Here is a 27,499-nt window from a genome sequence, read left to right as displayed (position 1 = left end):
CCTCTCCCCTCCCCCCCACACACGGCCCCCTCGTCTCCCCCCCTCCACATACAAGGCCCCCATCTCTCTCCCCCCTCACAAACACGGCCCCCCCCTCTCTCTCCCCCTCCCAACATGGCCCCCCCTTTTCCCCTCCCCCCCACACACTGCCTTCCCTCTCCTCTCCCCCCACACACAGCCCTCCCTCTCCTTCCCCCCCACACACATAGCCCCCGTCTTCCCCCTCTCTCCCACACACATGTTCCCCCCTCCCTCTCCCGTGCATGCATGCGTACACGGCCCCCCCTCACCCTCACACGCACAGCCAATCCCACACGCACGCCCTCCTCTCTCCCACACACACATGCTCCACACATATGCATGCCTCCCTGTCTCTTCCACACACATGCACGTTTCCCCCCTTCCACAAACCCACATGCCCCCACCTCTCTTCCCAACACACACATATATATGAATCTATGGGGTGCGTTAGCATTTGCAGATTTGTGTTTGCAAATACATTCCAATTTGTTCAAAAAGCATAGTCAGTGTGCCATCTTATAAATTCCTGCTTCGAAAATAAAGCCAGGTCAAAACACAGGTTACAACACAGACAGATTGTGAACAAGGCCTCACATCTAAAATGTGATATGTCACCTCTTGTATACACTGATAAAACCTTTAGTTATCTCGGGGAAGAGACTTGTAAAAAATTCTGGGATTTGAATTTCAATTAATTGAATCCTGCATCCCTTTCTGACTGATTGACAATTTAATGGGAGGGACTCAGCCATTTTAGGTTTGTTCAACCCTTTTGCATCAATTGTTTGACTCTTTGATCTCTTCCTTATGAATTCTGTGTCTGTTGCCTCCTGTCTGACTACACCTGATAAAGGAGCAACGCTCCGAAAGCTAGCGTTTTCAAATAAACCTGTTGGGCTATAACCTGGTGTTGTTTAACTTTTGACCTTGCCCAACCGAATCCAACACCAGCTCCTCCATAACATTTCTATTTCGAGAATTAGACTGAACAAACACAACATTCACTTTTCTTTAAATTAGTCTATGTGACTCAGGAGTAGCTGAAATGAAACATTTGAGCCCTTAAAATGAAATTGGCATTCTAGTGAATCAAAAGGAATTAAAAATATTAAGGAGGAATATCCTACATGACTGATGTATCCTCCAAATATAGCTCAACAAAATCTTTAGACTTTGGGGAATAAGAATCTGCACCTACCTGAATAGCCAGGTCCTGCAGGGTGACCCGGTACAACAAGGCTGGTTGATGTTAAAGGAGGTGGTGGTGGTAAGGTAGCTGGTGTTGCAAACATGGCGTGGTGATGAGGATGAGTCTGAGGCCTCAGGGAGAAATTGTGTGAGGTAGCAAGGCTTGGAATAGATAAGGGCAACACTGGAGTTGATGAATTTAAGGAGTGGATTTGGGGGGATGAAGGCAAGTGTTTAGGTAGGCTGATGCTTGCAGCACTGCTGGCACTGCTACTCCTGCTGCTGAAGAAAGAAAATTTGATTAGCTAATGTGTACACAAATATTATAATAAAAATACAGGTATACCTCATCTTTGTGACTAAAACAAAGTAGTGATTTCCTGTACAATCACTACTTCAAAACATATTTGAAAAACTCTGGGCTAATTAATTTCACATAATTAATTTACGTCCACTCACCAAAACTGATACATATGACTTTTGAGAATTCAATCGCACTAACTTTGCCGTTGCTCATTACAAAATTCACCTTGGTGATGTTTTTAAATTTTTTTTTGTAATTATCCTCCCATGATCTTCAAATGTTCAGTTAGCTTGGTTGGCTAAATGGCAGTTTTGCAACTCAGAATAACACCAACTGCATGGGTTTCATTACTGCGCCATCTGAGGTTACCATGAAGAACTTCCACCTCAATCTTTTCCCTCACCACCAGCAGTCACCTTTCTCTCTGATGAGAGAGCTGCCCAGTACAAGTGCAACATTTAAGAGGCATTTGGATGGGTATAGGAATAGGAAGGGTTTGGAGGGATATGGCCAACTTAGTTACTCTAAACTGAAAATCTGTAAACTGCTATAAAGATTAGGATGACTCACCTCTCCAATGGAATGACTTGAAACATAAGGCAGCTATTAACTGCAATATGGCAGTCATTGGTGCCATTTAACTCAAGTATGTGTTAAAATTTACCAATGCAGCAGTTTAATACAAATACAGTCAAGAATATTAGAGCTTAAAAATATTTTCAACTTCTAGGCGTGCTCAAACAAACCCAAGATGGCATTTCTTCAGATGAGGGGTGATTTTCTCTGGTAAATTGATTTACTACAGTAATGAAAAATTAGTTTAGCAGAAGAAAATCAGGTCATTACTGTATAAAGTTCTGCAATTCTTTCATTGGATATATCATTTCTTTTGTGAAAATAATTGGACTTATTTGTTGACAGACTGTTTAACTTTTTGGTTTACTTATCTTGGAGTCTATAAAATCAAATCTGAAAGTATACAGCACAGTTTCGTTCAGGATCTAGGAATATCAGTGAAACAATTATTTCTGTTTATATTAAATGTAGCACTGGTCAAGTCAAGAGGGTAAATATGCAGGATAATATAAACTGCTGCCCGCTTGATTTAAATGGTGACTACTGACAGCATTACTTATATAGTTCCTGCCCGTCTGTCCCAAGGCAAGAACTAACAAAATGAACAGTCTTTCTGATGCCTGGCAGATGTAGCAATTAACCGATTGTGCTAATTTCACATCATTTCAATCAGCCAATGGTTTAAAAAGTTAATCAAAGTTGAGTTTGCAAAAATTACTAATGGTTGTTGATCAGGTAGACATAGAGGTTGACAGAGCATTGAGAACTACTCAATCTAAGAAGCAGGTTTTCAGAACTTAATTATTATTTCACACATTTTACGATTATATAACAGGTTGTAAGTTAAATTAGATACACATGAGTTAGTTGGAACATATCACAGATAGTTACCATAATTTAATTACAGAACAATTACCTACTGTACCAAATGGAGGCAATAATAATGAAGTAGCACAATTATAACTTGCATTTCTACAATGCCTTTAACACAATAAAATCCCAAAGCACTTCACTAGAGAGTTATTGAACAAAATTTGACAGTCAGCCATATGGATAATATATTGTTAAAATATTAAATAGTGGTCAAAGAGGTGGATTTTTGAGAAGCATGGGAGAGGGAAATTATGAAGTTTAAAGAGTAAATTTTGCAGTTAATTTGTTTTTAACAAAAGGTAGGGCTATTCCACTGAACAAAGTTCTGAAACAGAACTCAAACTACAGCAATCAATAATAGGGGTGAAGGAAACTGGAACTGCACATATGCAGAGAACTAAAAGAAGGCAGAATTACGAGGGTTTGAGGTGATGATTGGAAATGGCAAGGCCCTAGTGAGATTTGAACACAAAGATAACATTTTTAAACAATATCAATTTATTATTATTTATCGAGGATTTAAGTAGTACTGCTGGATTGGGGCCAATGTAAGCTATGAACGTGGGGTGAAGAGTAAGTCGGATTAAACAAAAATAATGGAGTTCAGCTTTTATTTAACTCTCATGTCAGGTGGAAGATGGGAGTCTGTCCAAGGGAATACTTGAAGAGACAAGTTTGTGTTACAAAAGTATAAATGAAGACTTTAGCTATAGATGGACACAAGAACAAATCATCAAGTTGTAAGCACATTGCTGCTTGTGGAAGCTTGCTGCAAGCAAATTGGCTGTCATGTTTCACGCATTTATAGAGAGTGGCTACACTTCAAAAGTACTTCATCAGTCATGATGTAGTTTGGGGACATCCAATGGTCATAAAGCATACCAAACAAATACAAGATTTTCTTTTCAAGAAACCACCCTGTGCTTCAAACTCTAACAGATAAACTCAAAAGTAAAATGTGTTGTCCGTCCCTTCTTTCTTGTCCTTCTTAACACATTATGCAGCATTATTTCTATCACTACAACTGGGTGAAAAGTACCATGGATGAAGGTAACAGGACCGACCAATAATAGTAAACTTGGGTCAGTAATTAATTGTATATTTCTGCATCGTTCATTTTAAAATAAATTTTGGGTAACAATGAAAGTCAGTAAATGTCACCATTACAAACCTGACTTGTCACACATTCACTCTTCCTTAAGCAGTAGCTACAATTAAGCAAACAGTTGAATATTTATTTCCAATCTTAATATTTAACTTATAGCCCATGTTTAAAATTTAGTTTTTAGCATAATGATTATTAGAGTCTACCAGTAGCAGTTTTCAGTGGACCTTGATGAAAAGTATGAGTGTTTTGCAAAGCCTGCGTGAGATCAGTTTTTATTCTAGATTTTAGTATTAACCCTAAATAAAAAAGATACATAGCTTTGTCAAAATAAATGAGCTGAACTAAGGAAGCAGGTTTTGGATTGCAGCGAGTGCATGTATCCTAGTAAAGTTGGTAAGTTTTGGTTTTTACAAATATTCACTCACCAATGGAATGAAGGCTTGAGCAAAATCTAGAGTCTTATCTTTGGGACTTGGTTTGAATCAATTCTAGACTGATGGAATCAAAACCCCTCAGTTAAAGACTTTACATAAACTGAGTTTTGTATCTCAGTGACAACACAAAACAATTCCGGAATTTTGTAATTAGATTTAGAGATAACTGATTAACCTTTCTAGGAAATGAGAAAATACCATGGTGCTGCAGAATTAGGCACTCTAGTTAGTGTCACTGTTCTAGGATATAGTGGTAATACGACATACTGGAACCACTTAATGAACTGTGCCATTAGAACCAACACTGCTCACCCAGAATATAAAATGTGTCACCATGTAATAATTTGAAAGCAATACAATTTCTTTCCTGCTTACCTGATACTGTTAAGACTGCTGAAAGGTATTTGGTGATGAATCTGGTGATGGACAGGAGGTTGCGTGTGAATCTGAGACAGAGGATAATGCTGTATTTGGGGCTGTAATTGTGGCGTTGGGTGTCTTGCTTGCGGTTGTGCCTGGTAAACAGTCTCCTTTACTGTTGGACTCGCTGTGCTATTGGAAGCACACGCTGAAGAAGCTGGAGGTACAACAGCAGCCGGAGGACTTGGCACCAGTGGCACAAAGGGTGTCTCCTTGCTTTGTTCCTGGCTACGCTCTAGTCCAGAGACCTTGGAAACACCTGGTCCCTTTGTTTCAGGTTTCTCATTCAACGTCAGACTGCTCCCAGTGAAGTTTGAACCTAGAAAATTAAAGAAAAACAAACCTTTTCTAAAGCGTTTATGTGGAACATTTCCATGCTTAACCATCATCGGCTGACTCACCTCTCAGAGGAATACAGTCAGCTTTAATAACTCACTCCTAATTATTGTTAAATGCCCGTCGATTCAGGTGTTTGCCAAGCACATTCTAGGATAAAATGATTATGTTGCAGTGGAGCCCTGAAAAGTTCACAACCTTTTCCCACTGTGCACGGATCAAAATCCTTAGCTCATTCATGCCTATTAATATTTTAGGATTAATTAAGGGGGCTTTATCACAAACTTAATAGCATTCCCCACAATTTATTAAAATAAAACTACCTGTTTAAGTCGACAAAGAGGCCAATCTCTCACCCCCCCCCCCCAGTCCAAGCATAATCCATTTGCACAAATTACAATCAAATGAATATGAGGGAGGCAAAGTGGCATGGATATTATCATTAATTGTTGTCTTGCTGCAAACAGCACATCCTTGCTACAATTTACTAAATGAAAATCTGTTTAGTTTAATTGCTTTGACACTGTTCTCTTTATCGCAATGAATGCATGTATCAAGCCAGCTTTGCCAGCCTCGCTTCTGCAGTAATAGTCTAAATGATGAAACAACAGGTACTGAGGCCTTGTTTACATCCTGGGCCTAATCTCTTCACTCAGCAAAAATCATATTCCAACTGGCTTAGCCTGGTTGGCGTTAGACAATCCCAAATATACAAAGGCAAACAAAAAGAAAAATATCTTTAACACAAGAATTAGATTTCAGGTGTTAAGAGACTTTGCAGCACAATTTATCTAGGTTAACAGGTTCATCATTTACTGCAAGATTTCAGATTAAATTTATCCCTTCCACGCTTTGAAACAACTATAAATCCAGTAGTTTTTGTTGAATTTCCATTTTCTTCTATACAATGGTTTCTACAATGGTTTCTTCCAACAAAGACGACAGATGCCAACTGTCAACCTGTGCCATTATAAATACTGACACAAATCGACCATTTATCTTCCTGTCTGTTTTTTGCCAGGAAAAGCATGTCTCATAGACAATCCTGCATAATATCAGAACAGTTCATTCTGAGAACCTTCATGTATGCCAAAATCTTGCCACAGTAGAACAATTTTTTTTTACTGACCCCTATGTTTTACAGCACTTCTGCTAATGGTGATGACCATCTTCAATGGTTTTGCCCTGAGGCTTTACAATTGTCTCAGTTAACCTTTCCATCTCTCAACCTCCCTCTCTTTCAAAACCCTCTTTGAAAACACATTTTGACAAAATTTCTGTTTTATCAGTTTGTGTACATTTCTGTGAAATTCACTAGAATCAGGGAAATCCTTAGAATGGAAAATAGTGAATAAACCTCCTTTACTCAAAAAGGGAAAGAGGCAGAAAGCAGGAAAGCACAGTCCAGTCAGCTTGACATCTATTGTAAAGATAGTTTCTAGCACTATTATTAAAGCAGGACACTTGGAAGAGTTAAAGGTAATCAAGCAGAGTTAATATAATTAGACCTCTCTGAAGAAGTAATGTGCTGTGGATAAACAGGAACCAGTGGACGTACTGTATTTGCATTTCTCGAATGCGTCTGATAAGATGCCACATGTGACAAATAAAAGCTCATAGCTTAGGGGGTAACATAGGGGCCTGGACAGAAGACTAGTTAATAGAAAAAAGGTGTAGTTTAAAAAAAAGAGTTGCTTATGGTCACAAGTTGTAATAAGTGTTGTGCTACATGAATCAGTACAGGGCAACAGCGACTATCTGAATGACACGGGCTGGGAGTATTCGGATAATCTAATGTTCAGATAACAGTTTACCCAAGCACATCCCTACGAGTCTCACCTGTGTTAGAAGTGTGTAATAACACCTCTGAACAAGTTGCTTAGAATATAAGATGCTGAATAGTCTGATGAGGTGGATGTGAACAGGATGTTTCCTCTTGTGGATCAGTCCACAATAGGGACCCTGAGACCTTGTTTGGACAATCTGACATTTGGATAATTGACGCTCTGGTAATTGAGGCTATCTTGTACCTGGGCCTTAACTTCTTACAATCTATGTAAACCATTTGGATGAAGGAACATATAAATATCTGATACAGGAGCAGTAGGAGGCCTGTAACCTGCTGAGCCCGTTACACCTTTCAACATGGCTGATCTGTTTGCAAATTGAATTCCACATTCCCTTCTATCTCCAACAATCCTGATTTTTCTTACCCAACAGGAATTTACCCGTGCCTTAAAAATATTCAATGGTCCCCACTTCCACAGCTTCTGAGGCAGTCTTCCAAAATTACAAAGTCTTTACAAATAATAATTCTTCTAATTGTTGTCCAAAAGAGCAATTCTGATTTTAAACAGTATCATCTACTGACCCACAAAAGGAAACATCCTGTTCACATTCACCCCGTCAGACTATTGAGGATCTTATTTTCTAAGCAACTTGTTCAGAGGTGTTATTACACACTTCGAGAACAGGTGGGACTTGAACCTGGGTCTCTTGGTTCAGAAGTAGGGACTTCAAAACTGCACTATAGACCTCATTTAATAGCTCATTTACTTCAAATGAAGCACCGCTAATTCTCCTAAGCTCCAGTGCAAACAAGTCCAGCTTATCCAATGTATCTTCAGAAAATAATGCACTCATTCCCCAGCTATTGTTCCACCCCCAATTTCCTGAAAGAAGAAGATCTGTAGATAGGTCTGGAGACAGGTCTGTAAACTGTGGACAGTATTCGACATGTGGTCTCATGTATACTGTGTAACTGAAACACAACTTCTTCATTTTTAAATTAAATTCCTCTCATCATAGAGGATAGCATTCAATTAGCTTTCTTAATTACCAGCTGTACCTGTACAGTAATGTTTTGTGACTCTTATACAAGAAAACCTAGAACCCACTGCACCTCGGAATTCTAGTCATTCTCTGTTGAAGTAATACTCTGATTTTTTTTTACAGGTACCTCCTGCTTCTCAAACATTCGCTTTAAGCAATTTCGCTTTTATGGAAGAGCTACATTACATACCCGCTTTCGTGAATCTGAAAAGGATTTTCGCTTTTACAAAAAAAGTCATACTTTTTCCCATATAAATCATGCATCTTCACTTTACGCCATTTTCAGCTTGCGAAAAGTTTCCTGGGAACGCTCTACTTTTGGATAGTGGGGGCTACCTGTATTCATCTTGTTTAAGAGAACAACTTCACACTTTCCCTCGTTTATTTAATCTATATCTGTCTGCAAGCCCCTTTTGTCTTTTCACAACATACTTTCTTACCTCTCTCTATGTTGTCTGCAAATTTCGCTAGCATGTCTTTGTTCTACTCAACTATGATGTAAATTGCAAAAAGTTGAGACCCCAGACGTATCCCTCTGGGACTCCATTCTTCATATTCTGCCAATAAGACAAAGAGCCATTGCATATGCATACTGTTTGTTTTCTGTCAGTGAGACCATCTTCTATGCTAATAGATTGTCTCCTACACCATGAGCTTTTATTTCTGCAGAACCTTTGATGTGGCATTTTGTCACATGCATTCTGGAAAATCCACATAAAGGTGGTTCTGTTATACTGTGTGTTTATTAAACATGATTTGATTGTAATGCAATTTGTGATTTGCAGTTTTTTTTTAATAAAGCAAACTCCCATTCACTATTACACGACTCCATCCCCGGCACTAGCTGAACAGCAGAACTCAGTCTCAGGATCCTCCACCTGCAAAGTGCAACTTCAGCGTTTTCAACTAAAACTGGAATGTAATCAGCTCTGCAAGCCTTGAAATGTAGACTGAATTTGGGAATTGTCATCTACATTTGGAAAGAACTTTATTTCAAACTGGGGGAGAATCTTGAGGACTGGAATTCCGCATCGGCATCACATGGTCAGCTGGCTCGCGCGCTTTCTGGTGAAGAACTTCATGAAAGCTATAGTGCTGTAGTCAGTTATTTTAATGTTAGTGTTAAATTTATTGTATTGTTTCATTAAAATAAATGATTTAAAGATTTACTTAGTAGTTAGCCTAATAAAAATGATAGTCTATCTACTGCATCCGTTGCACCCGGTGAGGTCTCCTCTACATCAGGGAGACAGGACGCCTTCTTGTGGATTGTTTCAGAGAACATCTCTGGGACACACGCACCCACTAACCCCTCCGCCCCCTGGCCGAACACTTCAATTCCCCCCTCCCACTTGGTCACAGACATGCAGATCCTGGACCGCCTCCACCGCCAAACAGTTACCACCTGACACCTGGAGGAGGAACACCTCATATCCTGCCTTGGGATTTGTAACCACACGGGATCAATGTGGATTTCAACAGCTTCCTCATTTCCCCTCCCCCCCACATTATCCCAGTTCCTTCAACTTTGCCCCGTCCTCCAAACCTGTCCATCACTCACCCCCGATTACCTGCTCCCTCACCTTAATCCACCTATCGCTTTCCCAGCTACCTCGTCCCAACCCCATCCTACTCCCATTTATCTCTTAGCCCCGACCCACAAGCCTCATTCCTGATGAAGGGCTTATGCCCGAAACGTTGATTCCCCTGCTCCTCGGTTGCTGCCTGACCTGCTGTGTTTTTCCAGCACCACATTCACGACTTTGATCTTTAGCATCTGCGGTGCTCACTTTCGCCTAACTATTATTTTTGTTTTGATACTTTTGGTGGTTCGTCCCAACCCTGTTTTTCCCATAGGCCCCATTATTTATATTGCAAGCGACTAGTGTGTTAGAGAACTACCTGTGTCACACGCCTACTCATTCCTCTTTTTTTGACACATTACTCAAGCCCTTTGAAGTCGAAAACCTGAAAGAACGGTGAATGCTGTAGATGAGAAACAAAAACAGAAATTGCTGGAAAAGCTCAGCAGGTCTGGCAGCATCGGAGAAAGGGTCACTGACCTGAAACATTAACTCTGATTTCTTTCCACAGATATTGCCAGACCTGTTAATCTTTCCCAGCAATTTTTTTTTGCTGCTTTTGAGGTACTACACTGATTAAACAGATTCCCCCTTCATGTAAACATGCTGATTCTTCCTGTTTGCCTTGAAATTTTCTAAGTTCTCAACTATAATCTCTTTAAATGACTTCTGACATCTTTCCCACAACAGGCATCAAGCTAACTAATTTATAATTTCTCGTTTTCTGCCTCTCTCGTGTTGAGTAGAGGGCTGTATTTGCTACTTTCCAATCTAATAGAAACTTGCCAGAATTTTGTGAATTTTGAAAATTTCACACCAATGAATTTTTTTGCAAACTAACCAACTCTTAAGCCCTGAGAATGAAGGCATTGGGATTTAGATACTTCTCAGTATTCAGCATCATTAGTTTCCTTGGTATCACTTGCCACACTGGAGGCTGACTTAGGGGAGGAGAGTCCTGGACCGGAGGGTGATGTGGTGGTGGGAGAGGTTTTGGGAGGTCCTTGTGGACTGGAGCTGAGGCCGAGTTTTGAAGTCCAGTAGGGTCTCGAGACTTGGGGCCCAGTGCAATCTGGTGACTAGGTGTTAGCATGGACCTGATTGAAGAGGACTGTAATTTGGGTACTTTAAAAAATTTTATATTCTTACGCTGGCCTTTTAATTATTATTCTTTCAATTTTGTACCAAATATTTAAACACTTGCACTTAGGTGACATTGCAAACGTTTCACTGCACTCGCATTCGAGTACGTGACAATACAGCTAATTCTGAAGCTAATTCTAATGTTTGTGATTTCAATAAGTTTTTGTCTCCCTTCGCCTCCTGATTTTCAACTATTCCTGGAATGTTTTTGTGTCCTTTGTGATGAAGACAGAGCAAAACATAATCATTTCATCTGCCATTTCCTCAATCTATTATTAACTTCATTTTCGCTCTCTAGGTATGGGTGTCAAATTTTCCGACGACAAAAAAAGAGAGGTGAATTGTGAAGGGGACGTAAAAAAGCTACTTGAGGTTGGGGAAGAGTGTAATACTTGTTTCCTTATTTAAGGAAGAATGTAAATGCATTGGAAGCAGTTCAGAGAAGGGTTATTACACTAATACGCATGCATCAATATTTAGCCAGAAATTATTCTTCTCAGCTACCTCCAGAAGTCCTAGCATCATAGATGCCAGCCTTCAACCAACTCAATCCAGTCCATCTAATCAAGAAACAGATGAAGTCACTGAAATAGGCAGAAGTATGGGTTCTGACAACATTTCAGCAATAGCGTTAAAGATTTGTGCTCCAGACTAGCAGCAACTACAGCCAAACTGTTCCAATATAAATGATCTAACCAACACTGTGGAAAGTTGCTCAGGTACGTTCTATCCACACATGTATTACAAATCCCAGCAGGCCAATTACCATAAGCCTACTCTCAATTATAAGCAAAATACTGAAAGGGTTATTGACAGGGCTATCAAGTGGCACCTGCAAAAGGCACAACTGGTCAGTGATGCTCAGTTTGGGTTCCGTCACAGCCATGTGGCTCCTGACCTCATTGCAGCTTGGTTCAACCATGGACAAAAGAGCTGAATCTCAGAGGTTAGGTGAGAATGACTGCTCCTTACATCAAGATAGCATCTGCCTGAGTAGAGCTCTAGCAAACGGGAATCAATGGGAATTGGGGGAAAGCTTTCCTCTGGTTGGAGTCATACTGAACACAATGAAAGTTGGTGTGGTTGCTTGAAGGAGAAAGTGAGGACTGCAGATGCTGGAGTTCAGAGTCGAGAGTATGGTGCTGGAAAAACTCAGGTCAGGCAGCATCTGAGGAGGAGGAGAATCGATGTTTCAGGCAAAAGCCCTTCATCAGGAAGCGTTTTGCCTGAAACGTCGATTCTCCTGCTCCCCGTATGCTGCCTGACCTGCTGTGCTTTTCCAATACAACACTCTCGACTGCGTTTGTTTGAAGACAATCAGCTAAAGGGCATTTCTGCAAAGCGATGCACAAGGCAGTATGCTAGGCCCAGCCATTTTCAGCTGTTTCATCAATGACCTTCCCTCCATAAGGTCAGAATTGGGGATGTTCATTGATGACTATATAAGTTCTGAAGGCCACAATCTCACTGAATAGCAAGCAGGCTTGAGGGGCTGTACAGACAACTTTTGAACCCATATCTTGCGTTCTTATGAACAGAAAACCTGAAATGGGACCTTGGAAATAAACGATGTGATGTAATGGTGGCAAATGTTGAGCTCCCTAATATTGAACTTTAGGACTGATGGAATGTCCTGAGCAAAGCGCAAGCATTGTACAGGGAGGTCTCCGATAATGCACGTTTATTAAACACCATTTGTCTGCAACATGATTTGTGAATTGCCGACTTTTTTTATAAAGCAAACTCCTGCTCATTGTTACAATTCTCACCCCTGGCACGAGGTGTCACCGAGGACTGGACTCTATGTCACCATCACGTGATGAGTCAGCTTGTGCACGTTCTTGTGCACAAGAACGGCACGGTGGCACAGTGGTTAGCACTGCTGCCTCACAGCGCCTGTAGACCCGGGTTCAATTCCCGACTCAGGCGACTGACTGTGTGGAGTTTGCACGTTCTCCCCGTGTCTGCGTGGGTTTCCTCCGGGTGCTCCGGTTTCCTCCCACAGTCACAAAGATGTGCGGGTCAGGTGAATTGGCCAAGCTAAATTGCCCATAGTGTTAGGTAAGGGGTAAATGTATGGGTATGGGTGGGTTGCGCTTCGGCGGGTCGGTGTGGACTTGTTGGGCCGAAGGGCCTGTTTCCACACTGTAAGTCTAATCTAAAAAAAACTTGGTGAAAGGTATTGTCAAATGTCTGCACGAGTGGACTTGGAAAAGCATGTGAAAATGTCTCTACGACTGAGGACAAGAAGCTGAGATATAAGTGAAATTGCACTGGAATTGATTAATAGTAAAAGGAGAATGTTAAGGAGAAGTTTGAAACCTGCTTTTGTTATTTGTATCAACAGCTTTTTCTTCTCTTTTTGTTTAAAAAATGTTGAAATGTCATAAGAGTATCTGTAGACTCGTCTGAATCGCTTTCAGTGGCTAATCACTACAGTAACCAACTGCAAAAAAAACAGTGCAAGGGCTTGGACATGGTCAACCAACTGCTCAGGGTGGGTCAGAGTCAGGAAACTCTGCACATAGTGCGTGAGGGAGAGAAAGATGGGTGTTACACTGTTACTTCCAGTGAATGTATAGAGATGTTCTGAGGGGGTGAGTAAGCTGTGCAGAAGAGATTCAGGGTTAGTCAGGGTAAGAGGTTAGCAAAGATGAGAGTAGGGAAGATACTGCAGAAATGGTGGGTACAGTAGCAGAGATACAGTGAGGAGAAAATGAGGACTGCAGATGCTGGGGATCAGAGCTTAAAAATGTGTTGCTGGAAAAGTGCAGCAGGTGAGGCAGCATCAAAGGAGAAGGAGAATCGACGTTTTGGGCATGAGCCCTTTTTCAGGAATGAGGAAACTGTGTCCAGCAGGCTAAGATAAAAGGTAGGGAGGAGGGACTTGGGGGAGGGGCGTTGGGAATGCGAAATGTGGAAGGAGGTTAAGGTGAGGGTCATAGACCGGAGAGGGGGTCAGGCGGAGAGGTCGGGAAGATGATTTCAGGTCAAGAAGGCGGTGCTGAGTCCGAGGGTTGGGACTGAGATAAGGGTTCTGAAACCTCCAACCACAAGGGATGAATGCAGATTTCTCCAGCTTCCTCATTTCCCCTCCCCCCCACCTTTTCTCAGTCCCAACCCTTGGACTCAGCACCACCTTCTTGACCTGCAATCTTCTTCCTGACCTCTATGTCCCCACCCCCTCTCCGGACTATCACTCTCACCTTAACCTCCTTGCACCTATCGCATTCCCAATGCCCCTCCCCAATTCCCTCCTCCCTACCTTTTATCTTAGCCTGCTTGGCACACCCACCTCATTCCTGAACAAGGGTTTATGCCTAAAACGTCGATTCTCCTTCTCCTTTGATGCTGCCTCACCTGCTGCGCTTTTCCAGCACATTTTTCAGCAGAAATAGTGAGTCTGAGGTATCAATGAGAAGTTGATAGCACTTTCACTGGCAGAGTGAAGGAGACCATTGATCATCACCTTCCATTCTGTGCATTCCTTCAGATGGCTGAGAGTGCACTGGTCTGGATGGGAACCCTGGTCCAGGTTGCTGTGGTTCCAGTAGAATGTCATCCTCTGTTGGCCTGGGAGAAAAGGATATCCTGCCTCTGCATCACTCCATACCCATGAGCAGCATCTCCATGTCCCTGCCCACAAGGGTGGGGGGTCCAAGTTTTCCATTGTCTGCCACATCCAGGGCCAATGTCAGGAACTATCCAGGGCAGCTCTAGATTGACACCTCTTGTCTGGGTGCACAATATCTTTTAAAAGATGGTGTTGCACCATGGATGATGGTCAATTCTAGGATATTCAGGAAGTGGTGAGCTGTTTTAGAAATGGCACATGATATGATGGTGAGAGAATGGAAGAGAGGGGCACCAAAGGGTAAGATAGGTAATAAATTAGTCTGGTTTAGTAAAGTAAGGTGATAGACGTTCCAGGCGTTTTACATCGTGAAACCCACCAAAAATCTTTACAAAACTGACACGCAGTGATAGAAATTCAGCGCTTGATCTATCAAGACAGGTTTCATTCTGGGATCTGACATGGGCAATGTTGCCATTGCATGGGATCAGAAGACTGGCTGGAATGTAGTGCAGCGAGCAGGTACAGATTTGAGAGTGTACTGCTGGAAAAGCACAGCCAGTCAGGCAGCATCATGTTTTGGGCGTAAACCCTTCATCAGGAAGGGAAGATTCCTGATGAAGTGCTTATGCCCGAAATGTCGATTCTCCTACTCCTTGAATGCTGCCAAATCTGCAGTGTTTTTCAGCAGTACACTCTCGACTCTGATCTTCAGCAGGTACAGATGCCAATTGAAAGTAGTCAGTTGAAGGTTCTGATGAATTGCACTATATAGTACCATACAACAGATCAAAATTTACATAGACTGTGCTGTCATTTGTGTTAGGTGAACTACTATTTTAGTTCGATTTTCCCTAGTATTTTTGGTGGTTCACTCCAACTATAGGCCCCATTATTTCTAATGCGCGACTTTCTATAACATGGTGTCGCATGGGAACATAACAATGGCATTGCAGGAGAACTACCTGTAATTGTCTGAGACTTTTAAATTTTTGATGTCCTGATTTGTGCAGCCCTGGACCTTCTGAGTGTCTCTTATGCCGATCTCAATGTTAAAAGACATGCACAACTCACCTCGATACTTATGCCAGAACGATCACATTGTTTAATCTTTGGTGTAACTCAGTGATTAAAAGAGTAATACAATACATTATCCCAACTGACCCCCAGTGACCCAACAATTCTCTGACTCAACTGTTCAACCCCGATATCCGTAAGTACTTACCCCAATTGCCCACGACCACTAACTACTCTCACCCCAAAATGCACCAAACCTTTCAAAGGTTCTTCATACATTTACCTGAATGCGATTGCTTATATTGCTAAAAAAAAGGGCAGATTATCTGTATTATTCATCTCTGCCAGGGCTCCCCACGTAGTTACTCCAAAGCATTGCTACTGTAAATGAGATGGGAAATCCTATCTGGAAGGAAACAAAAAGGATCGGTGCAGCATTGTTCGCAGTCAGTGGCCATCGATCACCATTGACTGGAAAATCTGGGCCACCTATCCACTGAATGACTAATTCAGCTCAAAAGTGTGAAGACTTAATATTAGTTTATTTCAGTCATTATCTGCATCTGATGCAGTTGTAACATATTCAACATTAAGCACTTGGTAGTCATAATTAGCTAGTGCAAACTTTAAACATTAGTGACCATTTACATAAACATAAGAGGACATTTTGAATTGACAATTAGCAATCCTCTCCACACCTTAATAAAGCATTGGTATTTCAAATGCAACTGTTCTGTTGTGAATTATATAGATATAATAGACTGTAGAATATAATAGTTGCAATTCCAGCCTTGTCATCCTTTTCATGACCCTTGAATAGTTAGTGAGCCAACATAGTCAGCTAAGAATCTAAAAGTCTTGAAACCAGTTGCCACAACCATTTAGTATTGTTCAGCTCTGTCTGACATGTAAGAAAATATGGAGAACTACTGTTGGAACTTTTAAATTTGTTTTCAAATCAGAGCCAATTAAATAAACTCTTCGTATTCTGTTAAAACAATACAACATAATAATGTAACTCATTTGCATATTTTTCCAAGGATCAATTACTGGAAGGATGACTCCGAAAAACAATAAAAGAAACACTTACTGGGTTATTTAATAACAACACCTATGCAAACATGTTTACAATATAAATGAAACACATACTTGTGTTTTCTTTCAAAGTAGCTTTCCTTGGTAGTTTAGTTCTTTACTTAACCCAAGTTAACCATATTTTCCCTGAACTACTGACAGTTGTATTGCACTTACCAAGATTTTCAGAGGTTAAAGGTGGATAAATCCCCAGGTCCTGATCAGGTGTACCCAAGAACTCTGTGAGAAGCTAGAGAAATGACTGCTGGGCCTCTTGCTGAGATATTTGTATTATCGATAGTCACAGGTGAGGTGCTGGAAGACTGGAGGTTGGCAAACGTGGTGCCACTGTTTAAGAAGAGAGATAAGGACAAGCCAGGGAACTATAGACCAGTGAGTCGGACTTCAGTGGTGGGCAAGTTGTTGGAGGGAATTCTGAGGGACAGATGTACATGTTTTTGGAAAGGCAAGGACTGATTAGGGATAGTCAACATAGCTTTGTGCGTGGGAAATCATGTCTCTCAAACTTGACTGAGTTTTTTGATGAAGTAATAAAGAAGATTGATGAGGACAGAGCAGTAGATGTGATCTGTTTGGACTTCAGTAAGGCTTTTGACAAGATTCCCCATAGGGAAGTGATTAGTAAGGTTAGATCTCATGGAAAAATGGGGAGAGCTAGCCATCTGGATGCAGAACTGGCTCAAAGGTAGAAGACAGAGGGTGGTGGTGGAGGGTTGTTTTTCAGCCTGGAGGTCTGTGACCAGTGAAGTGCCACAAGGATCAACTACTGGGTCCACTACTTTTTGTCATTTCCATAAAATGATTTGGACACGAGCATAAGAGGTACAGTTAGTAAGTTTGCAGATGACACCAAAATTTGAGGTGTAGTGGACAGCACAGAGGATTACCTCAGATTACAACAGGATCTGGAATTGATGGGCCAATGGGCTGAGAAGTGGCAGATGAAGTTTAATTCAGATAAATGCGAGGTGCTGCATTTTGGGAAAGCAAATCTTAGCAGGACTTATGCACTTAATGGTAAGGTCCTAGGGAGTGCAGGTTCATAGCTCCTTGAAAGTGGAGTCGTTTAGGTAGATAGGATATTGAAGGCGGCGTTTGGTATGCTTTCCTTTATTGGTCAGAGTATTGAGTACAGGAGTTGGGAGGTCATATTGCAGCTGTACAGGACATTGGCTAGGCCACTATTGGAATATTGCGTGCAATTCTGGTCTCATTCCTATCAGAAAGATGTTGTGAAACTTGAAAGGGTTCAGAAAAGATTTACAAGGATGTTGCCAGGGTTGGAGGATCTGAGCTACAGGGATAGGCTGAATAGGCTGGGGCTGTTTTCCCTAGAGTGTTGGAGGCTGAGAGGTGATCTTATAGAGGTTTACAAAATTATGAGGGGTATGGATAGGATAAATAGGCAAAGTCTTTTCCCTGGGGTCAGGGAGTCCAGAACTAGAGGGTATAGGTTTAGGGTGAGAGGGGAAAGATATAAAGGGGACCTAAGGGGCAACGTTTTCACGCAGAGGGTGGTACGTGCATGGAATGAGCTGCTAGAGGATGTGGAGGCGGCTGGTACAATTGCAACATTTAAGGGGCATTTTGGATGGGTATATGAATAGGAAGGGTTTGGAGGGATATGGACCGGGTGCTGGCAGGTGGGACTAGATTGGGTTGGGATATCTGGTCAGCATGGACAGGTTGGATCGAAGTGTCTGTTTCCATGCTGTACATTTCTATGACTCTAAGTTACAAATCCACCTTAATTCATGAGGACCACGTTGAAGACAGGGTCTTAGAATCCTTTTTCTCACATTACAAAAGAAATTTAACAGCAGACCACTCAGGAAAATATTAGGGTTGATGTACAAGGGATGGATCAAAGGCAGGGGTTTTATGCATTGCTTAAAAGGAGGAAAGAGAAAAGCATGGGAATTTAGGAAGCGAATCCCAGAGCTTAAGGCATGGAAAGCTGAAAGCACAACCTCAAATGGTGAGTGATTAAAATTAAGAATGTTCAACAGGCCAGTATTAGCGGAGTGTAGGTATCTTGGAATGTTGTGGAGCAACCCAGAGAAGATGAGAGAGACCAGGGGAGCCAAGGCGATAGACAGAATTGATAATGAGGATGAGACTTAAGATATTTTGCTTAATTGGAGCCCAATGCACGTCACAGAGCATAGTACTGGATGGGTGAACAGGACTTAGTGAGAGTTGAGATAAGGGCACCAGAATTTTGGATGATCACATGTTGAAGACTGGGCTAAGATACATTTCATTCAAAATCTGGAAATTGAAATGTTTATGACTCAGTCCAAATTTGTCCAATTAATAGTAATAAATTAGAGAACTTTTGAGCTATTTGCTAAAACGAAGAAACCTCTCAACAGAAGTAATTGGCATAACAGCTTTCATAAAAACTAAAATTTTCATAAAAATAGACAAACAATCCTATCCTTAACCCTCTAGGATACTTCAGTATTACTTTCAAAATATTTCTCCATCCAGTTGACTTTGCCAAATCTGATGGTTATGAAAACATTACAAACTTGTACTGTAATTTGTGGCATGTAACTATAAACTCTTTCCCTTTTTTATAAACTAATATTTAAACTTGGTAACAGGACTGAAAATGAGAGGTGACAGTATGCATTTCCCATTCTGATACTGAATTATAGATATTCTTGCCCATTGCTAAGCGACAAGTTATGAATCATTCCAATTTATGCATGCGTATAGCTCCCTAATGCAAAAACTGAACCATGAGATCAATAGGTGTGACCTAAGAATACTGTGACATACAACTTAATCTTTATACAGTACACATACCAAGTCCATTGATTACATCAGGGCTTTTACACTTGGAAGCAATTAGCTTTATCAAATCCACTAGATTTAATGTTCTAAAATTCATAAATGTAATCTAAATGTAAAACAGCTCATGCTATCACTTGCTCCCAATTATAAGTACCTTGCGACCAATATCCTAGTGAAAGGCTAAATCGAGTTGTCATAAGGATTTTAAACCAGTAAACAGGAGGGGAGGGCAGGGCTCAGGGAAGGTCCATACAGCTTCAAAATCTAGTAACATGACAGAAAGTGAAAAAATAGACAGGAATCCTATTTCAGGCGCAACAGGTAATGGCACATTCAGCTACTGACAGAGCATATTGCAGCACTGATGGAAGAACTCGAGGACCTTAGGCTCATCTGAGAGAACGAGATCTTTCTGGACAAGACCTTCAGCAAGGTTATTACACCAATCATACCAGAAGAGAGCAGACGATGAGGAAGGCATAGAGGAGACAGATGTAAGAGACCCCAAGGTAAGTACCTGTCAGGAACAAGTTGAATCTTCTGGAAACAGTAGAGACTGATGACACTGCCAGTCCGCTAGGCGGCCAGGTCTGTCAATCAAAAGTCGGGGTGCAGGCAGAGCGGAAGAGTCGGACATCGCACAGAGCCGTGGTAATAGGGACTCCATAGTGAGAGGAACTGACTGGGGTTTTTGTGGCAGCAGGCGGGACTTAAGGATGGTGTGTTGCCTTCCTGGTGCCAGGGTTAAAGACATCACAGACAGAGTGCAGGAAATCCTCAAGGACGAAGGTGAAGAGCCAGAGGTGGTGGTACATGTCGGCACAAATGATGTCGGGAAGAAGAGGAGGAACATAGTACAGTGGGACTTCGGAGAACTAGGAAGAAGGCTGAAAAGCAGGATGTCCAGGGTGGTTATCTCCAGTTTGCTTCCAGTTCTTCGGGCTGGTGAGGCCAAAAACAGGGAAATAATGGACTTGAACGTGTGGCTGGGGAACTGGTGCAGGAAGCAAGGATTTAAATTCTTGGATCACTGGGGTATGTTTTGTGGTAAGCATAAATTATACATGAGAGATGGTTTGCACCTTAATAGGTTAGGGACCAGCATTCTAGCAGGCAGGTTTGCTACTGCAGCACAGCTACATTTAAACTAAGTAGCAGGGGGGAGGGGACAAACTGGATGTTTAATAAGGAAATTGAAGGGAAAGTTAGAACAAGGGAAGTCAAGAAAGACAACGGTATCAATGAGGCAGAAAACTCAAAAAGGGATCATGCTGTAAGGTCGAGTGAAATAGGAGTTGATGGGAAGGGTGAGGGCAGTAACAAATTAAAAATACTGTACATGAACGCACGAAGCATTAGAAATAAGATGGATAAGCTTGAAGCTCTTTTGGAAATTGGCAGATACGATAGTGTGAGGATAACTGAGACGGGGCTTCAAGTGGACAGGGCCTAGGAAATGAATATTCAAGGCTACAGTGCTATCATAAGGACAGACTGACGGGCAGAGGGGGTGGGGTGGCCATGTTGGTAAGGGATGATATTCAGTCCCTTGGGGGTGGGGAGAACCTAGAATCAGGGGATGTAGAGTCAGTGTGGTTAGAGCTGAGGAATTCTAAGGGCAAAAAGACCCTCTTGGGAGTTATCTACAGGCCCCCAAACAGTAGTCTGGATGTCGGATGTAGGTTGAATCAGGAGCTGAAATCGGCCTGTTGCAAAGATGTTACCATAGTTGTTATGGGGGATTTCAACATGCAGGTAGACTGGGAGAATAAGGATCGTATTGGACCTCACGAAAGAGACTTTGTGGAGTGCCTCCAAGATGGATTCTTAGAACAGCTGGTGCTGGAGCCTACCAGGGAGAAGGCAATTCTGGATCTGGTATTGTGAAACGAACCAGAATTGATCAGGGACCTCGAAGTGAAGGAGCCATTAGGAGATAGTGACCACAACACAATAAGATTCAATCTGCAATTTGAGAGGGAGAGGGTACAATCGGAAGTGATAATATTGCTATTGAATAAAGGGAACTATGGAGCTATGAGGGAGGAGCTGGCCAAAGTTCAATGGTGCAATACCTTAGCAGAGATGAGTGGAGGAACAATGGCGGATACTTCTGGGTATAATGCAGAAGATGCAGGATCAGTTCATTCCAAAAAGGAAGAAAGATTCTAGGAGGTGGCATGGGTGGCTGTGGCTGACGAGGGGAGTTAAGAAACATATAAAGTTAAAAGGGAAAAAGTATAACATAGCAAAGATAAGTGGGAAAACTGAGGATTGGGAAGCTTTTTAAAGAACAGAGGATTACTAAGAAGGAAATACGCAGTGAAAAAATGAGGTGCGAAGGTAAACTGGCCAAAAATATAAAGGAAGATAGTAAAAGCTTTTTCAGGTATGTGAAAGGCAAAAAAATGGTTAAGACTAAAATTGGGCCCTTGAAGACAGAAATGGGGAATATATTACAGGGATCAAAGAAATGGCAGAAGAATTGAATTAGTACTTCAGATCTGTGTTCATTGGGGAAGACACAAGCAATCTCCCTGAGGTAACAGTGGCTGAAGGACCTGAACTGAAGGGAATTTATATTTGCCAGGAATTGGTATTGGAGAGACTGTTCGGTCTGAAGGGGCCTGATGGTCTACATCACAGATACTGAAGGAGATGGCTCGAGAAATCGTGGATGCGTTGGTGATTATTTTCCAGAGTTCGATAGATTCGGGATCAGTTCCTGCGGATTGGAGGTGGCTAATGTTGTACCACTTTTTAAGAAAGATGGGAGAGAGAAAACAGGAAATTATAGACCAGTTAGTCTGACCTCAGTGGTGGGAAAGATACAGGAGTCTATTGTAAAGGATGAATTTACATCACATCTGGATAGTAGTAAAGGATAGGTCAGAGTCAGCATGGATTTATGAAGGGAAAATCATGCTTGACTAATCTTCTGGAATTTTTTGAGGATATAATTCTGAAAATGGATGAGGGAGATCCACTAGATGTAGTGTACCTGGACTTTCAGAAAGCTTTTGATAAAGCCCCACATAGGAGGTTAGTGAGCAAAATTAGGGTGCATGGTATTAGGGGCAAAGTACTAACTTGGATTGAAAGTTGGTTGGCTGAGAGGAAATAAAGAGTAGTGATAAACGGCTCCATTTCGGAATGGCAGGCAGTGAACAATGGGGTATTGCAGGGATCAGTGCTGGGACCGCAGCTTTTTATAATATATGTTAATGATATAGAAGATGGTATTAGTAATAACATTAGCAAATTTGCTGATGATACTCAGCTGGGTGGCAGGATGAAATGTGAGAAGGATGTTAGGAGATTAGGAGGGTGATCTGGACAGGTTAGGTGAGTGATCAGATGCATGGCAGATGCAATTTAATGTGGATAAATGTATGGTTATCCACTTCGGTGGCAAGAACAGGAAGGCAGATTACTACCTAAATTGAATCAATTTAAGTAAAGGGGCAATACAAAGAGATCTGGGTGATCTTGCACACCACTCAATGAAGGCAAGCATGCAGGTACAGCAGGTAGTGAAGAAGGCTAATAGCATGCTGGCCTTCATAACAAGAGGAATTGAGTATAGAAGCAAAGAGGTTCTTCTGCAGCTGTACAGGGCCCTGGTGAGACCATACCTGAAGTACTGTGTGCAGTTCTGGTCTCCAAATTTGAGGAAAGACATTCTGGCTATTGAGGGAGCGCAGCGTAGGTTCATGAGGTCAATTCCTGGAATGGCGGGACTACCTAACGCTGAAAGACTGGAGCGACTGGGCTTGTATACCCTTGAGTTTAGAAGACAGAGGGGATCTGATTGCGACATATAAGATTATTAAAGGATTGGACACGCTGGAGGCAGGAAACATGTTTCCACTGATGGGTGAGTGCCGAACCAGAGGACACAGCTTAAAAATACGGGGTAGACCATTTAGGACAGAGATGAGGAGAAACGTCTTCACCCAGAGAGTGGTGGCTGTGTGGAATGCTCTGCCCCAGAGGGCAGTGGAGGCCCAGTCTCTGGATTCATTTAAGAAAGAGTTGGATTGAGCTCTCAAAGATAGTGGAATCATGGGTTAAGGAGATAAGACAGGAACAGGATACTGATTAAGGATGATCAGTCATGATCATATTGAATGGTGGTGCAGACTTGAAGGGCAGAATGGCCTAATCCTGCACCTATTGTCTACTGTCAAAATTGTAAGCAGTGTATTGATTGAACTGAAAGAGAGAAATAATAAGCAAGGGAATAAAGCATCAGTACTCAGGGACAGGTTACAGTGTACTGCCCAAATAACAGTTCCATATATTTATGTGCAGAGCTAAGGAATAGATTAAATAAGCTGCAGACACCAATTTAAGTTGGAGATTATGATGTAGTAACTATTACTGAGTCATAAGACCAAAAGACATAGGAGCAGAAATTAGGCCATTCAGCCAGAGTCTGCTGTGCCACTCAATTTCTTAACCCCATTCTCCCGCTTTCTCCCTGTAATCCTTGATTCCCTTGACAATCAAGGAGCTATCCATCTCTGTCTTAAATATACTCAATGACCTGGCCTCCACAGCCTCTATGGCAATGAATTCCAAAGATTCACTGCTGTCTGGCTGACCTTACCTCCATTCTTAAAGGTCTTCGCTTTACTCTACGGCTGTGCCCTCAGGTCCTAGTCTCTCTCACTAATGGAAACATCTTCCCAACGTCCATGCTGTCCAGGCCATTCAATATTCTGTAAGTTTCAATGAGATCCCACCTCATCCTTCTAAACTCCATCAAGCATAGACCCAGATTCCTCAATGCTCCTCTTATGTTAAGCTTTTCATTCTGGGGACCATGCTTGCAACTGACTGGAAACTAAATACATCAGGTTTTAAATGTTTACATGGCAGACAAGGAAATTGGCAAAACAAGTGGAGTAGCCTTAATGATTATAAACAAAATTACTTCAGTGGTGATGGAGGATATCACAAGGGTAAAGCATTCAGTGGACACTATGAGTAGGACCGAGGAACAGCAATGGATCTAAAACTGTGATAGATATTGTGTACAGGCCTCCTGGTAGCAGTTCCAAAGTGCTAGATTGTATAAATGCTTTGCTAAGTGTGTAACACGCTTTGCTAAGTGTGTAACTAAAAGTAGTATCAAATGGGGGATTTTAACAGATTGGAAGGGGCAGACAAGCTCCTGTCAGAATGACAGTGAATTTCTGGTGTGTTCAGGATAGTTTCTTACACCAGTATGTGCTGGATGCAACAAGAGGACGAGCAATAGGAATTTATTAATGAGTAATGAGCTAGAGTTAATTAGTAAGTTGCAAATGTGTTGCTGGTCAAAGCACAGCAGGCCAGGCAGCATCTCAGGAATAGAGAATTCGACGTTTCGAGCATAAGCCCTTCATCAGGAATAAGAGAGAGAGAGCCAAGCAGGCTAAGATAGAGGGACTCACTGAAATCCTTGTCGAGGGAGGAAGAGAGCTTCTTCAAGGAAGGCATCCTTGCAAGAGGATTCGCAGTAGGTTAAAATCTTCGAGTAAAAAATGAGGTCTGCAGATGCTGGAGATCACAGCTGCAAATGTGTTGCTGGTCAAAGCACAGCAGGCCAGGCAGCATCTCAGGAATAGAGAATTCGACGTTTCGAGCATAAGCCCTTCATCAGGAATGATAGAGAGAGAGCCAAGCAGGCTAAGATAGAGGGACTCACTGAAATCCTTGTAGAGGGAGGAAGAGAGCTTCTTCAAGGAAGGCATCCTTGCAAGAGGATTCGCAGTAGGTTAAAATCTTCGAGTATCTTCAAGGAAGGCATCCTTGCAAGAGGTCTTCAAGGAAGGCATCCTTGCAAGAGGTCTTCAAGGAAGGAGCCTCATTGTGTGAACATTTAGCAAATAGTGATCATAACACAATCAAGTTCAATGTGGCGCTTGAAAGTGAAAAGCATGAATCAGCTCCAGTTTTAGATTTAGATAAGGCTGATTTTTTTAATGAAATGAAATTGAGACGTCTATAGTGAAATGGGAAAATCTGTGAATATATAAACCAACTGACAAACTATGGAGAATGTTTAAAGAAACATTTAAGACACCTTGTGGGCGGCACGGTGGCACAGTGGTTAGCACTACAGCCTCACAGCGCCAGAGACCCGGGGTCAATTGCCGACTCAGGTGACTGACTGTGTGGAGTTTGCACATTCTCCCCGTGTCTGCATGGGTTTCCTCCGGGTGCTCCGGTTTCCTCCCACAGTCCAAAAATGTGCAGGTCAGGTGAATTGGCCAAGTTAAATTGCCCGTAGTGTTAGATAAAGGGGTAAATGTAGGGGAATGGATGGGTTGCGTTTCGGCGGGTCGTTGTGGACTTGTTGGGCCGAAGGGCCTGTTTCCACACTAAGTAATCTAACCTAAAAGTAATCTAATCTAAAACAAAATCAATTTATACCCAAGAGAAAATCACAGAAAATCACCAGCCATGGACAACTAAAGAGATAAAACGATAAGAAAGGGCTTACAAAAATGTGAAAAACAGCAAAGATCCTGCTGAATGGCTAAAATAGAAAGGCCAGCAAAATGTCACAAAGCTGAAAAGAGCTACTAAAAGGAATTATGAAAGCAAACTTGTGACAGATGTCAAAGTCAATAAGAATAAATGTCATACTTACATGAAAGGAAAATGGGTGGTCAGGAGAAATACTGGCCCACTAAAAACTGGAAGTCGGGGTATTGTCAATGACTACGGGGAAACTGTTGAATAATTACTTTGCCTCAGTATGTACCATAAAGGAGGATACCTTGATTGAAATCCTGATGAAATTAATAGTAGATCAGGAACAGGGATGGAATGAAGTTGACACAAGTAAAATATTGGCAATGAGGAAATTAATGGAATTAAAGAGTGATCCGATAGTTTACATCCAATGGTGTTAAAGGAAATAGGGGAGCATAATGGAGACACCCTAAATATTCCCTCAATACAGGAGTCCTCCCTCTGGATTGAAAAATTGTATATGGACTTCTAGAAAACATTTGATAAAGTCCCATGGAAAATAACATTAACTAAAGTAGGTGTCCTTGGAATTTCGAGCAAGTTACTGACATGGCCAGGAAATTGGTTGAATGAAAAGCAACAGAATGTAGGGGTAATGCGCAGATACTTAAATTGACAAGATGTGACCAGTGGTGTCCCATAGGTTCTGTATTAGGGCTTCAATTATTTACATTATTTATTAACAAGTTGGATAATGGCTTTGAAATTCATATATCTAAATTTGCTGATAGCAAAAAAATTAGGCGGCATCATAGTGTAGATATTAGGATAAAATTACAGAGGAATATTGACAACCGAGTGAATGGGCAAAACTGTAGCAGATTGAGTGTAAGTGAGAGATTATCCATTTCGGACTGAAAAGCATAGATGGTATGACATCAAATATACTGGATATCCAAAGAGACTTGGCATTCAGTTATATAGATTGGTAAAATGTCACTAACAGGTGCAGAAGACAATCAAGAATTTAATGAAATGCTGGTCTTTGCAACTAGAGGACAATAATTTAGAAGTTATGCTGCAGTTATACAAAACCCTGGTTAGACCCCACATAGCATCAACCTTGGAAGTACCAGCCATGGAGGGTATACAATGTGCATGTACAAAAATGATAACTTAACCCCTAAATTTAAGGTATGAGTAAAGCTTATACAAATTAGGCCTATTTTGTCTGGAAGGTAAAAGGGGTGGTCTGATCAAAATCTTCAAGATATTAACCGGAAAAGACAGGGTATATTAAGATTAACTATTTCCACTGGTTGGGGATTCCAGAATTAGGGGAAAGAGTCAGAGTTAGGGCCAGACTGTTCAGGAGAGGTGTTAGGAAGCACTTCGACACACAAAGGGTCATGGATGTTTGGAACTCTTTTCCAGAAACATCAATGGATGCAGGATCCATTGTTAATTTTAAATTGGAGATAATACTTTTGTTCAACAAAAATGTATCTAAGGGATATTAGATTTACTTAGATTAGATTACTTACAGTGTGGAAACAGGCCCTTCGGCCCAACAAGTCCACACTGACTCGCCGAAGCACAACCCACCCACACCCATTCCCCTACATTTACCCCCTCGCCTAACACTATGGGCAATTTAGCATGGCTAATCCACCTAACCTGCACATTTTTGGACTGTGGGAGGAAACCCACGCAGACATGGGGAGA

At 41.6% G+C, this 27,499-nt stretch overlaps 1 protein-coding gene across 9 annotated transcripts in view; it reads right to left on the bottom strand.

Moving 5' to 3' along the window:
- fbrsl1 (fibrosin-like 1) overlaps window positions 1-27,499 on the bottom strand; it is a 1,050,756-nt gene that overhangs the window by 45,609 nt on the left and 977,648 nt on the right. For 8 of the 9 annotated variants that reach the window (XM_060843388.1, XM_060843391.1, XM_060843389.1 and 5 more), the window contains 2 exons: window positions 4,880-5,243; window positions 1,220-1,491 (listed from right to left, as the gene is read on the bottom strand). In XM_060843388.1, coding sequence (XP_060699371.1) covers window positions 1,220-1,491; window positions 4,880-5,243 — 636 coding nt within the window. The remainder of the gene's footprint in view (window positions 1-1,219; window positions 1,492-4,879; window positions 5,244-27,499) is intronic. The other variant, XM_060843390.1, reaches the window with a different exon arrangement.

This window comes from Hemiscyllium ocellatum, chromosome 24 (assembly GCF_020745735.1).
Source record: "Hemiscyllium ocellatum isolate sHemOce1 chromosome 24, sHemOce1.pat.X.cur, whole genome shotgun sequence".
NCBI classification, from domain to species: domain Eukaryota; kingdom Metazoa; phylum Chordata; class Chondrichthyes; order Orectolobiformes; family Hemiscylliidae; genus Hemiscyllium; species Hemiscyllium ocellatum.
This window is presented reverse-complemented; position numbering and strand designations above follow the sequence as displayed.